The sequence below is a fragment of the Lepidochelys kempii genome, chromosome 3, assembly GCF_965140285.1.
Source record: "Lepidochelys kempii isolate rLepKem1 chromosome 3, rLepKem1.hap1, whole genome shotgun sequence".
Classification (NCBI taxonomy): domain Eukaryota; kingdom Metazoa; phylum Chordata; order Testudines; family Cheloniidae; genus Lepidochelys; species Lepidochelys kempii.
In genome coordinates, this window is record NC_136382.1 from 147,514,212 (window position 1) to 147,528,060 (window position 13,849).

General features: G+C 44.7%; 1 protein-coding gene across 1 annotated transcript in view; it reads left to right on the plus strand.

The window, feature by feature from the left end:
• Positions 1-13,849, plus strand: part of BIRC6 (baculoviral IAP repeat containing 6) — a 320,172-nt gene that overhangs the window by 157,521 nt on the left and 148,802 nt on the right. Inside the window, 5 exon segments of the mRNA XM_073338417.2 lie at positions 1,174-1,270; positions 1,450-1,644; positions 3,147-3,347; positions 5,303-5,582; positions 7,410-7,666. Coding sequence (XP_073194518.1) covers positions 1,174-1,270; positions 1,450-1,644; positions 3,147-3,347; positions 5,303-5,582; positions 7,410-7,666 — 1,030 coding nt within the window.

The window sequence follows — 13,849 nt, forward strand, 5'->3', positions numbered from 1 at the left end:
GCCTTTCACCTGGGCTGAGGTGCTTGTCAACATCCACCTCCAAAGCTTCTCCTCTTTAATAGATCTTCCTTGGAATCTCCTTTCTCCCTGTTGGAAACAGATTCCCCACTGCACAGGCTGAAGCATTACAGAATATACAAGAACAGATATGAAAAATGTGCTTAGGTACTTAAGCAGTATCCCAGCTCAATGAAACTGTTACTTTTATGTAGGGGAGCTGTCACCCATAATCTAGTGGACAAGCATATAGATAAAATGTTAAAACAGGATTATGAAGTCTCCAACATGCCTTAGAGCCTCTTTCATCTGTGCAGCCATGTTTAAGGCTACATTCTTCTGGGTTTGCCATGCCTTTGCCTTAGTTGGTACTAAAAGCGAGAACACCAATATCTTGTGAATTCCTTTGAAAGGACTTCAGTTCTTTCTGCATTTTTTCGTATGCTTCAGGTGACCATACTAATTCTATATTGTAGTTGCATTTAATTCAGGATCCCTTCAGTGTAATCATGCTGTTTGAGGAGACCCTAATTATATTCTTTAAGGAAGCTAATGTTGGCAAACTTTTCAGCTGCCTCATCAAGGAAATGAAGTGGCTTTTCTCCATCTTTCCTTTCCCTTAGGGGTTGCATTTCATCCCTTTGGTTCCTCAGGCATTAAGAATACCTTACTGGCCGGCCAGCATTCAAGGCAGAAATCATCCATTTGTATCCCTGTCCTCACAAATTATCAGTGAATTGTTGCTGATCTTGATGGCTGTCAGCCTTCTTGAAGGATGGCTGAAATGGTTTCTTTTCCATCTAGTCTGGTTCTACTGTGACCAAAAGAAAAAAAAAAGTCACTGGCAGTTGTCTGTTTTGGATATTCAGTATTTTTAGCCCCACTCTTAATTGAGCAGCTTTCCCTGTTCCTAGGCAAAGAAGATTTTCCCTGAGATGGGGAGCCAGGGGAAATATATTAATGCTATTTCATGGTAGAAAAGTGAACTGAGCACTTGTGTTAGGTGTTGGGAAGTGCTGTCTTATCTTGGACTTATCCTCACTTGGGGGTGGGGAAGAGAGGTCAATTCCAGAAAAGAAATAATCAGGTAATAAATAAATTGTGTTTAAATAATCTTGCGTGAAATTTAGCTGTGCACTATACATCATGACTAAGAAGTTCATATATTTCTTCTAGGGTTCTCTTGCTACTTGCCAATTATCTGAGCCACTGTTATGGTTCATTCTGAGAGTGTTGGATACCAGCGAAGCACTGAAAGCATTCCATGATATGGGTAAGAGAGCGGGATTTCCCTCATTTAAATGTGCTTAGTAGAACAATGTTAGGTAAGCAAATGTAAGTAGGTCAAATATGCCTTTGCTTTCTTCGTGTTAAGTAGAAATCCTAGCTTTTGGTTTCTTTTAGTTCCATACTTACCTTTAATGTACATTTGACTTGCTTCACTTTACTTAGGAGGTGTTCAACTCATTTGCAACAACATGGTAACCAGTACAAGAGCCATTGTCAACACAGCAAGAAGCATGGTTTCAACTATTATGAAATTTCTTGACTCTGGTCCTAGCAAGGCAACAGATAGCAGTTTGAAAGCAAGAGTACTAGCTTCTGAGCCTGATAATGCGGAAGGAATCCACAATTTTGCACCATTAGGTTTGTAAATTTTTTTATTTATTTTTTTTTGGGGGGGGGCCTTTGGGAGACACTAGATTGCACAAGACGCACATTTTTAAAAATGTCAGTGAGGTAGGATAGTCCATAAACTTTATACCAGGCTATTCTTAAAATCTGAATATGCTGATCAAGTGATAATGATTTGTCTGCTGGCCTAGAGTCGCCAGAAGGTGACTCATCCAGAGTCTGAGTACCAACAAGATTGGAGAGTGAAAAAGCCCATTTTGATTAAAATGAGTATATTGACTGGGGCAGGATTGCAGATATTGTGGGGAAGTGGCAAAAGGTCCCTCCAAATTTGAGTGACAGTATCAGAAGAAACTATTACAAAATGGTGCTAAAATTACAAAAAAAACCCACAAAACAGTGCGTAGTTGATAGAATGAATGTCCGTTATGTATCTTCTACTTTAGTATTTTCAGTAATTACCTTAAGAATAGACATGAACAGTTGTCTTCAAACTCACACTACAGAGAGCTTGTAAGTGGCTGAGATCTTGCTCTAAGCACGTAATATATGCTACAGATCACCTCCACATCTGTTACAAACTGCTCACTGTCAGCAGCAACCTGATGCTATACGTGGTAGTGTTTGGCACTCAAACAACTCTTCCTACTCTATTCTTAAACCAGGCAGAGATAGGAGAGTAATCGTTACTATATTCTTAGTCTGCTGGGAGCAGAGAGTGGGGACTTGCAAACGAAGGTTGAAAACTACCTTGCCAGGTTCAAAACCTCGCACGCAACAATCTTAATATTAGTTTCCAGTACTCTCTGAAAGGCCAGGGCAACAACCTTTGTGAAACGTCCATACGTCCAAACGTCCTTTCAATGTCCATAATGTGAGAGAGAGAGAGAGAGAGAGAGGGGAGCTATTTTGAAACATTTGTGACCCTACCAGTAGCTTAAGATGGACACACAGAACAAGCTGTAGTATTTTGAAGTAGACGTGCAAGACTGCTTTTAAGTCATGTGTACACAGAAATGTTGTGCATGTGTAGTGCTTGATAGGTGAGGTTTCCCTGGCAAGAGGGAGGACATGATAAACACAGAGATACCAAGCTGGATTCAGCGCAGCATCTTCTCCATTCTCAGCAGCTGGGGTGGGAGGTTGGCATCTAACAAGATCATTGGGCCTGGACTTTGCTAGCAGGCTCCCCTCACATCTTTTTATTTTGTCTGTGGCTCTAGTAGGTTGAGGTTTTTGACTAGCAGATGTCTAGCATATTTACAAGCAAAATTGCATTAGTTGTGTGTGCATTGATAAACTCTTTTTTATAAAAAAGTTAAGTATAATATATTTTAATGGAAAGACAACAAATTAATTTTAGTAATTGCAATGATTACACAGGTTGCAGTGTTGTAACCTACAACAAATGAATAATAGAAACATTTTACTCTTTAGTGACTGGTAATTTGAATATTAGTAATCTGAGTTTAGAATGTGGTATTAACAATTAATATAATAATTGTTCTTTGAAGGTTCAATCACATCAAGCAGTCCTACTGCCCAACCTGCTGAAGTACTGCTTCAGGCTACGCCTCCCCATAGAAGAGCTCGATCTGCTGCATGGTCTTACATCTTTCTACCTGAGGAAGCCTGGTGTGACCTCACAATTCACCTTCCTGCTGCAGTGCTGCTAAAAGAGATACACATCCAGCCTCATCTTGCATCCCTTGCAAGTGAGTAGATTTATTAACAATTGTGCTGAACTGAAAAACTTAGAGGATATAATTTTAGAAAAAAAACGTTTTCTTTGACCATAAAAAAACAGATTTAAGAACACTAACAAAAGCCCAGCAGTTTATTTTTCTTTTCTTATTGAGAATCAAATGCCATATAATTTCTTAGTTTTCTGTATTTTGTGCTGTTTGAATTAAGGGCAGGTCTGCACTTAAAAAGTTGCACTGGTGGAGCTTCACGGCTGTAGCGTTTTAGTGAAGATGCTACTATGCCGATAGGAGAGCTTCTCCCATTGGCATAGTTAATCCACCTCCATGAGAGACAGTAGCTATGTCAACGGGAGAAGCCCTACTGTTTGCACCGGGGGTTAGGTCGATATAACTGCAATTTTCCACACCCCACCCTGAGCAATGTAGTTACACCAACATAAGTCTGTAGTGTAGACAAAGCCTGAGTGCATGTCTTGCTGCTCTTCTAGTTTTACCTCCCTTGTCTGTGATGAGAGATGGTGTTAAGTAGGAGAGGTCCTTGCATTTCATAAGGAATCCGTTTACATATTGCTTATTTTCTTAGTTTCTGGCCCCAAGTCTTAATTCTCCTGATGCATCAGACTGGTTTCTCTGGAGCATCCTACAGGGCCTATTAAAGCCCTCGTGATGGCTGCTTTATTGTTTGTGATGTTAGACACATTCAGTTTTAAGGCATTATAATCACTGACCTGATGACTGTCTCTCCCCTAGGTCCCTAATATTGATTCATTTATACTGGTAAAACTGCATTTTTTTTTGCCAGTATAGCTTATTTGCTCAGTGGGGCTGGAATAAGGTATACCAGCAGAAGCAGTTTTGCCAGCACAAGCTTCATACACACTTGTGATTGTAGAATACAGGTATAGCTATACCAGCAAGGTGCTCCTGGCGTAGACCTAGCCTGAATAGGCAGGGCACCCTATGCATTCTTAATTCGTTTAACCCCCAACCTTTGAAATCAAGTGCCCAAATCACACTCTGGATATAGATAAAAATATGAAATTAATGTGAAACTTATGGTCGTATTCTGTGTCTCAGCCTACACTGTTCATTTTAATGATTCTGAACTCTCTCTTTTAGACTATGGCGACACTGCATACCTTGCAACACAGCAGCTGTGCTGCTACAGCCATGCTGTTGTAAAGCAAGCTGTGTAGCCACTCCTTGTGGCAGAGAGAGGGCTCTCCCGGCGACAAAATAAAACCATCCCCAGTGAGGGGCAGTAGCTTCATAATAGGGAGAGCATCTCCCGCTGACAAAGCACCGTCCACTCTGGTGCTTTTGTTAAAAGTTTTGTCATTCAGCGGGGTGTGTTTTTCACACCCCCAAGCGACAAAAGTTTCAATGACGGAAGTGTAGTGTAGACATAGCCTAAGTTGGGAAAAATATTCTGGTTTGTCTGTTAAAAACTGGGTACTCAAACTGATAGATGGTTTTTAAATAAAGTAGGCTGTTAATTGCAGTTAATCCATGCTATTAACTCAAAACAAATTAACTAGTTTTTTTTAAAAATGAGTGTTAATCACACATCAGGTGCCATGCTTGGAGGGGAGAGGGGTGTGTGTTTGTGCACCTCCAGGGCAGAGGTGCCCCTCCTCCTGCTCCACTGCTGATCCTGGGCCGCCTGCTCCCCCAATGGAGCCACCCCTAGCCAAGCTACTCCGCTGCACAGAGTGGGGGGCTGATGTTGGGGGTGTCTGCTTAAAGAGACAGTGCGCTGGCACGCCTATTCATCCCTCAACACTCTCTCTCACACACTTCCCCCCACGAATCAAAAATATTTAAATAAATGGTATTCTATTGTTTAACAGTGTGATTAGAACTATGATTAATTATGACTATTTTTAATTTTTTCATCATGATTATTTTTTCAATCATTTTACAGCCCTAAATAAAGTGTTAAACCCTGCTTTATTTCTCTGTAGCTTGCCCTTCATCAGTATCTGTTGAAGTAAGTGCAGATGGGGTGAATATGTTACCTTTGTCAACTCCTGTTCTCACAAGTGGTCTCACGTATATAAAAATCCAGCTTGTAAAAGCTGAAGTGGCCTCAGCAGTTTGCCTTCGACTCCATCGCCCCCGAGATGCTAGCACATTAGGCCTCTCTCAAATTAAATTGTTAGGCCTCACAGCCTTTGGAAACACATCATCTGCAACAGTTAACAATCCGTTCCTTCCTTCTGAAGATCAAGTGTCTAAAACAAGGTATGTTTATCAATAGTTGCAAGAAATGAGAGCTATCCATGCTTTTCATCCTTCCTTTATGAAGTCTTTTATGTCTCTAAAGCAGAAATCCCAGGTAGTGAACTGAATTATCAGATTTTCAGCATTTCTCTATAATCAGCATCAATAGTGTTCATGTTAACTCTTTTAGAAAATTTGGGTTTTAACTTAATACAAGCAAGGATTAAAAATTAAATTTAAGAAATTAAATGTATTGCATTTTAAAGTCAATTGGTAATAAGGAATTTACTAACCTTTAGAAAAAAGGATTGATCATTTCTATTGGAAAATTTAAGCTGCATTAGTGAGACATCATAATAGAATTTTTGGTTTGGTGGAAATTTAAAAAAAAATGGAAAATTTTAATTTTGGTTTGAACTGAAAATGACAGTTTTTGAAATTTTTAGTGAATCAAAAAGTCTAAATTTTTTTTGTTTGGTCAAAATATAGCATTTCTTTTCTATTTTGATAAAATTTAGGGTGTATTGTCAAAAAGCAGTGGAGGACTAGATTCACAAAATGGCATGGATGACAAGAGGTGTATAACCTTTAGCCCAATAGTTAGGGAACTCACCTGGGAAGACTTGGGTTCAGTTCCCCCTCTACCTGATGTGGAGCTTGGGTCTCCCACCTTGCAAGAGAATGCCCCAGCCCCTGGACTAGGAAGTATTCTCTTATGGGTCTATCTCATTCTCTCCTGTTAAAGTTGTTCCACTTTTTATAAATAGTCAGGCATTGATGCAAGAGTACTTGAACTTGGATGTCTCATCCTAGGTGAGTGTTCTACCTACCAGGCTATAGAGTTATTCTTACTCTTTCTCTCGCTCACTTACTATTCATTGTGGCTATGAATAACTAGGAATTGGCTCTATGATCCCAGGAAACTTGGGATTTTTTTCTAATACAGTTTTGATTTGAATTGTCTTTCAAATTTTAGAGTGACTTAGGTGAAGAAACAGGAAAACTATATTTAAATTAGATTCATAGAGAAGCCTTCCATAACCGAAGTTCAAAGGGTGATTCAGTTAACTGTGAAGCAATTTTTGTAAATTTAGAAAAGCTAAATATGCTAGCCAAATTTTGCTATTACTGTTATATTTTGTGTGACTTTAGTTCATCATGTACTGTTAATGCAATTAAAAACTGATATATATATATATATATAAAAAACAAGGGTGCCGAGTTAAGTTGTGTCTGCAACCTCATCTTTTTCAAGTTCATTGCTTTAAATGGAATTGGTTATTTGTTCAAGATAAAAATTCTTGTAACAGTTTTAATATAGGATGTTACATTGTATATTTTTAAAAGAAAAATAATAGAAGAAACAGGCTAAATATAAACAATATGTGTTACAAAATGTACAGCAAATGAGGTAGGGCTCCAGATCTGTTAAGGCACATTGTAATCTATGATAGTACTTGTTATCTTAATTTATTATAGATTTCCCCAGTCAAATTTCAGAATTTACTTCCTCCTGGTTCTGGCTAACTATATTAGGAGAATGATAAAATTTGGACACGTAAGCACTCAAAAGAATTTTTTTTAAAGTGCAAAAATTAAGTTGCGGGCATACCTTTAACTCTGTAACAATGCAGTCTTTAATAATGTTTATATACTGTTGCTCTAATACAATATCCTTCATTTCACTTTACAGTGCCTATTACAGTACTGTCTAATCACAGATATTTATACTTCTCTTCCTGTTGTACTTCCCATCTATAAAGGTGTTTACTTGACTTAATAAGGTTGAGATACATCATAATTATGGCATACATTAATTCATTCTAGCTTTTTTGTTTATTATTTCAGTATTGGATGGTTAAGATTATTGCATCACTGCCTCACTCACATAAGCGATTTAGAAGGAATGATGGCTAGTGCTGCAGCACCCACTGCCAATCTGTTGCAAACATGTGCTGCCTTACTGATGTCACCATACTGTGGTATGCATTCTCCAAACATAGAGGCTGTGCTTGTAAAAATTGGGCTGCAGTCCACTAGAATAGGCCTAAAACTGATTGACATTCTTCTAAGAAATTGTTCCGCGTCTGGGAGTGATCCTGCAGGTGAGAATGTATTGCTTTGCTTAGTTTTTTAAAATATTCGTCATTCTAAATCTTGCAACTTCTTTTGTGGTTCATGTAAATGTGTAGGTAGTTGGTTGAAATTTACAAATAAAGATTTTGATTCTGCACTTTAAAATTGCACATCACACCATAATTTTGTGATATACAGTGCTGTGTGTCTGAGTGCCAATGAGGAAGCTCTACTACAGGGGTTCTCAAACTGGGGATTGCGACCCCCCCCAAGGGGTTAAGGTAGTTACATAGCGGTCGCGAGCTGTAGGCTCCATGGGGCTGACTGCCCCAAGCCCGCATTATATTAAATTAACCCCCCCCCTTTTAATTTATAAGGGGGTTCACACTCAAACTTGCTGTGTGAAAGGGGTGACCAATACAAAAAGTTTGAAACCACTGCTCTAGTGCTTAATATCCTTCAGTGGTACAGCAGCATTACCAGCACAAACACACCCAGATTATAAATAAAAGAATGTAATCAGATTAAACATCAATTTCAGCAAATAATCAGATAAATACGCTTGGAATCCTTCAGGATACAGGAACTGTGCTATAGAACAGGTGTACATAAATTCCCAGTTGCAAACTGTGTTAAGGAATAGTTAAGGCTGAGAGTATGTCTGAGTAATTTAAGGTAAATTTCAGGAATGTTGTGATTATTACATAATTAAGCCTTGTTAAACTTAGGAAATTAAGAGTTATGGCTAAATTTATGGAAATGATTTTTTTTAATTTAACATGTTTGGATTTTTTTTTTAATTTAACCTAATTCTCAATTGCCTGCATTTAAAACTTGATTATGGAATTATTGCAACATTCCTTTTACGTTTTTACCTTAAATTACTCATTCATTAATGTACATGAATGTTAAATAAACCTAAAGAGATGGTTATCACATGATATTTCTAATTGTTAGAAGATTTAGTATCAACTTGAAATCAGTTTTTAATATCAGCTTTCAGGGTCACAATCACCTATACACTGTGGTTGTTTTATGCCACTCTTGTAAAACAGCGAGAGTATACGGGCTGGTAAACCTGGATTTACAGTTACTTGGCATTGATCGAGCAACCCAGAATAGCTAGAATGTACACCCAGTTCTTTGAGTGCTTGCTCATATTGATTCCAATTAGGTGGTGTGTGTGCGCCGTGTGCACGGCCATCGGAGAATTTTTAACCGAGCAACACCCAGTGGGTTGGCTGTGGAGCCCCCTGGAGTGGCACCTTCATGGCGCTGGATATATACCCCAGCCGACCCAGCGCCCCCTCAGTTCCTTCTTACTGCCCGTGATGGTCGTTGGAAGTGTGGAGCTTGGCTTTGCTACTCTCCACTCTCCCTAGCGTTCACTCTACAGTTTGTTCATAGCTTGTTGTTATAGTATTTGTTATAGATTAATAGTTGTAGTTCTAGTTATAGTAATAGTAGTTTATGTTAGTGGGGGAGAAGAGGGCTTCCCCTCCTCCCCATACTTGATTGGGCTCATGCCCAAAGCTCCGGGCTTTAAGCCCTGCAAATCCTGCTCCAAGCCCATGCCAACGGGTGACCCCCACGACTCTTGCCAGAAGTGTCTGGGGGAATCTCACCAGGTGGAGAAGTGCAGGATTTGCAAGAGCTTTCGTCCCCGGACTAAGAAGGAGCGGGACTTCTGTTTGAGACAGCTCCTTATGGAGGCGGCTCTTAGTCCTCAGCCTCCAGTGGCACAGCAAGACCCGGTGCCGAGCGCTTCGGTACTCAGTGCCCTGGCTTCAGCTACAGGAGCGGTACTGCGGTTGGACTCGGATAGAGAACCGCGGTACAGAGGTTCCCCAGCACTACAACCAACATCTTCAGTCTGGCACCGCTCTCACTCACCTGGTCAGAAACGGTACTGGAAGCTGGAAAAGGCTGGCCCACCTCAGCAGGCACCACCCTTTCTGGATCCACCTTTAGAACCTCGTCCTGCAGCAGAGCGCCCAGGGACACAGGTGATGGCCTCGGCACTGTTGACTCCGGCACTGAGGATGGAGCCGTTGAGTCCGGTGCGACTGGACTCCCCGTCTCACAGCGTGGTTGAGGTCCAGTTGCCATTTACACCAGATACCTTTGTGGCGGCAAGGGATCTGATTGCCTTAACTGTATTGGCATCCTCTCAACAGACCAAGGCACCGCCACTTGTCTGCATGGCACCATCCAGGGGAAAGCCGACTCTTATTCATCTCCCGTCACTGTCAGTTGAGTCTTGGTACCGATCCTGCTCTCTGCGCTGTTCCCGACTCTGTTCACAGTCCCGGCACTGCTCTCCATTGTGGTGCCGGTCGTACTTGCGGCACCACTCTGACTCCCGGCACCGGTCTCGACACCGCTCTGGTCACCATCCAGGAGTAGATCCCGGTCCCGATGCTGCTCCCGACGCTGGTCATAGTCGTCGAGACCCTGGTCCAGATCCAGGCGCCGGTCCAGGTCCTGGCACTGATCTAGGTCCAGACACCACTCCCCAGTGTCGCGGCACCGTTCTTCTCCATCTCAGCACCGATCTCCAGCTTCGCAGTACCAATCAACTTTGTCTCGTCAACGTGATTTGGCGCAGACCCACTTGGCACCACCGTGGCCATCGCATTCCACCTCTCACTCATCAGGGTTTGAGGCAGGGTCACGCTTCTCAGACTGCCACCACTCGGATCATGGCTGCCTGGGCTCAGGGGCAGATCAGTGGCAGGCACAAGAACAGGGGCCTGCTCAAGGGTCCACCCAGTGGCCCTTTTGGATACCCTGAATGTACCACCAGGCCCAGGGTGCTCCTTCTGGGGCTTCTCGCTCGGCACTGTCCGAGTCATGAGTGCTTGAGGCCTCTGCCAGCTGTCCTGCTCCCGGAGGCATGGAGATGGTGGCATCGCCCTTACAGGCGGCAGCTCCTCTTCCTTCAACTCCAGCTCCCGGCCTGAACACTGAGGTCGCTGGACCAGAGCAGTGGGGCACAGCTCAGCAAGAGGTCCCGGATGATCCTCTCCCTCCTGTGGCATCCTCCTCATCTTCACCCGATGAGGCTGTGGCGGGGACTGCTATATCAGGTCTCTCCCCCGATAGACCTCCGTGCCCACCAGGAACACTTGCGCAGAGTGGCGTGGAACATGAACCTGCAAACAGAGGAGGTGGTTGAGATGGAGGACCCTGTGGTTGACATTTTATCTGTGGAGGCTCCTTCCAGGGTGGCCTTACCAATTATCTGGACCATTCAAACCAAGGCCAGAACAATCTGGCAAACACCCGCCTCTATTCCCCCAACTGCTAAGGGGGTGGAGCAGAAGTATTTCTTTCCCTCCAAGGGATATGACTTCTTGACACTCACCCACAGCCACATTCACTGGTGGTGCCCTCAGTGAATGAGAAGGAGTGTCATGGTCAGCAAGCCCCAGCACCTAAATCGAAAGAGGCCAAGTACCTCGATTTATTTGGGCACAAAGTCTACTCCTCGGAGGGCTCCAGCTCCGGATTGCGAACCAGCAAGCTCTCCTGAGCTGATACAGTTTTAACTCTTGGAAGTTTGGGGCTCTGGTAGAGGAGGGCAATGTGGTCACGCAAACCACTTTGCAGACCTCATTGGACACCGTGGACTCTGCTGCTCGGACCCTCTCTTCAGGGATAGCAATGAGGTGCATTTCTTGGCTGCTTACCACCAGAGCTTCAGCAAACTTTGCAGGATCTCCCCTTTGATGGAGAGGGCCTGTTCTCAGACAAGACAGACTTGAGGCTTCAAAGACTCTAGGGCTATAATGCATTTGCTGGGGATTCGCACACCATATACACTGCGGAAACCATTTAAACTGCAGCCTCAATGCTCCTACCCTCTTCCTCGGCTGAGGCAGGACTTCTATAGAAGACGGGGGTGCTGTGGCAGGAGAAAACCCTCCAACCACCAATCCGGCCAGACCCAAGGTCCTTCCAAGTCCTTGGTGGGTCCCAAACAAAACTTTTGAGGGGACGCCTGAGGACGGTGTACCGGACCTCACTCAGGATCCTACCCCATTCTTGAATAATTTATTCCATCTCCACCGTGCCTGGTCCCTCATAACCACAGACCGTTGGGTTCTTCGCACGGTGGAAAGGGGATACTCTCTCCAATTTTCGTTCTTCCCACCCTCCCTCTCCGTCCTTCTTCAGGGACCCCTCTCACGAGCAACTCCCTATCCAGGAGATGTAGTTGCTCCTTGCCATGGGGGCGGTCGAGGAGGTTCCAAGGGAGCTGAGGGGTGGGGGGTTCTACTCCCGTTACTTCCTAATCCCCAAGGCAAAGGGTGGGCTTCGGCCTATCCTGGGCTTGCGCGGACTCAACAAATTCATGGTAAAGTTGAAGTTCTGCATGGTCTCCTTGGACACCATTATACATTCCCTGGAGACTGGTATGCCACCCTCCACATGAAGGACGTGTATTTCCACATCATGATTCATCCAGATCTCAGATGCTTCCTCCGCTTTGTTGTCAACTGCAAATGTTATCAGTTCACAGTCCTTCCCTTTGGCCTCTCCACAGCCCCCTGAGTGTTAACCAAATGTATGGTGGTAGTAGCAGTCTTCCTTCATCAACGATGGATACAGGTATACCCGTATCTCGGCAACTGGCTCATCCGAGAGCGCACCAAAGAGCAGGTGCAGGCTCACCGTCAATTCATCGCAGACACGTTTCAACGGTTAGGCCTCCTGCTCAACATGGCGAAGTCGATGCTAGAGCCGACCCAGAGGATAGAATTTATTGGGGCAGTCCTAGACTCTGTGCGGGCTTGAGCCCTCCTTCCACATGCTTGCTTCCAAGCCTTGTCAGGCCTCATCAGGAGCCTTCAAAGCTTCCCAACCTCGATGGAAAGAATGTGCTTGCGTCTTCTAGGGCACATAGTTTGCTGCACATACATGACCAGACATGCCAGACTACGGCTCCACCTTCTTCAAGCCTGGATGGCATCAGTCTACCGCCCAGCTCGAGACAGCCTGAACCTGGTGGTTGCCATTCCGGATGGGGTCCTGGCCTCCCTCCAGTGGTGGTTAGACCCAAGGGCAATATGCGGAGGGGTCCCCTTCCACATCCCTCAGCCTTCCTTGTCCCTCGTCACGGACACGTCAGCCCTGGGATGGGGCGCCCATCTCAGGGACATCCAGATGCAAGGTCTATGGGCCCCGTCCGATCTCTCTCTCCATATCAACGTACTGGAGCTGATGGCGGTGCGTCTTGCGCACCAAGCCTTCCGGGGGTGGTTGCATGGTCGTTGCCTGGCGGTCCTCACAGACAACACCATGGCCATGTTCTATGTCAAGAAGCAAGGCGGGGGTTGTTCCTCTCCTCTCCGTCAAGAGGCCATTCGACTGTGGGAATTCTGCATAGCCCACTCCATTCACCTGTTGGCATAGTTTCTCCCAGGGGTCCAGAACATGTTGGCGGACCACCTCAGCAGGTCCTTCCAATCCCACGAGTTGTCGCTCCATCCCAATGTCATCCACTCCATCTTCCCCAGGTTGACTGTTTGCCTCACACAGCAACTGGAAATGCCCAGCGTTTTGCTCCCTCTAGGGCCACTCCCTGGGCACTCTCACAGATGCCTTCCTACTCCCATGGACGAGTTTTATGCCTTCCCACTGTTTCCCCTTGTACACAAGGTCCTGCTCAAGGTGCGCAGGGACAGATCACGACTGATTCTGGTCGCCCTGGCGTGGCGCAGACAGCAGTGGTACACCACGCTGTTGGAGATCTCGGTGGACGCCCTGGTTCCACTGCCTCTTTTTCCTGACCTGATCACTCAGGATCACGGCTGCCTCTGTCACCCCGACCTACGATCCCTCCACCTCACAGCGTGGATGCTGCATGGGTGAGTCACTCTGAGCTACTCTGTTCTCATTTGGTACAGCAGGTTTTGTTGGGTCGCAGGAAGCCTTCCACTCTGGCCACATATATGGCTAAATGGAAGCGAATCTCATGCTGGTGCACTCACTGCAGCATGCCCCACCTCCTGGTGTCCGTGCCTCTTATTTTGGACTATCTCCTGAGCCTGAAACAGCAGGGCCTGGCAATATCATCCATCAAGGTTCACCTGGCAGCCATTTTGGCTTTCCACCCGGGAGCGAATGGCCGATCTGTCTTCGCCAACCCCTGGTCAGTAGGTTCCTTAAGGGCCTGGACCATCTCTACCCAGAGGTACGACAGCCAG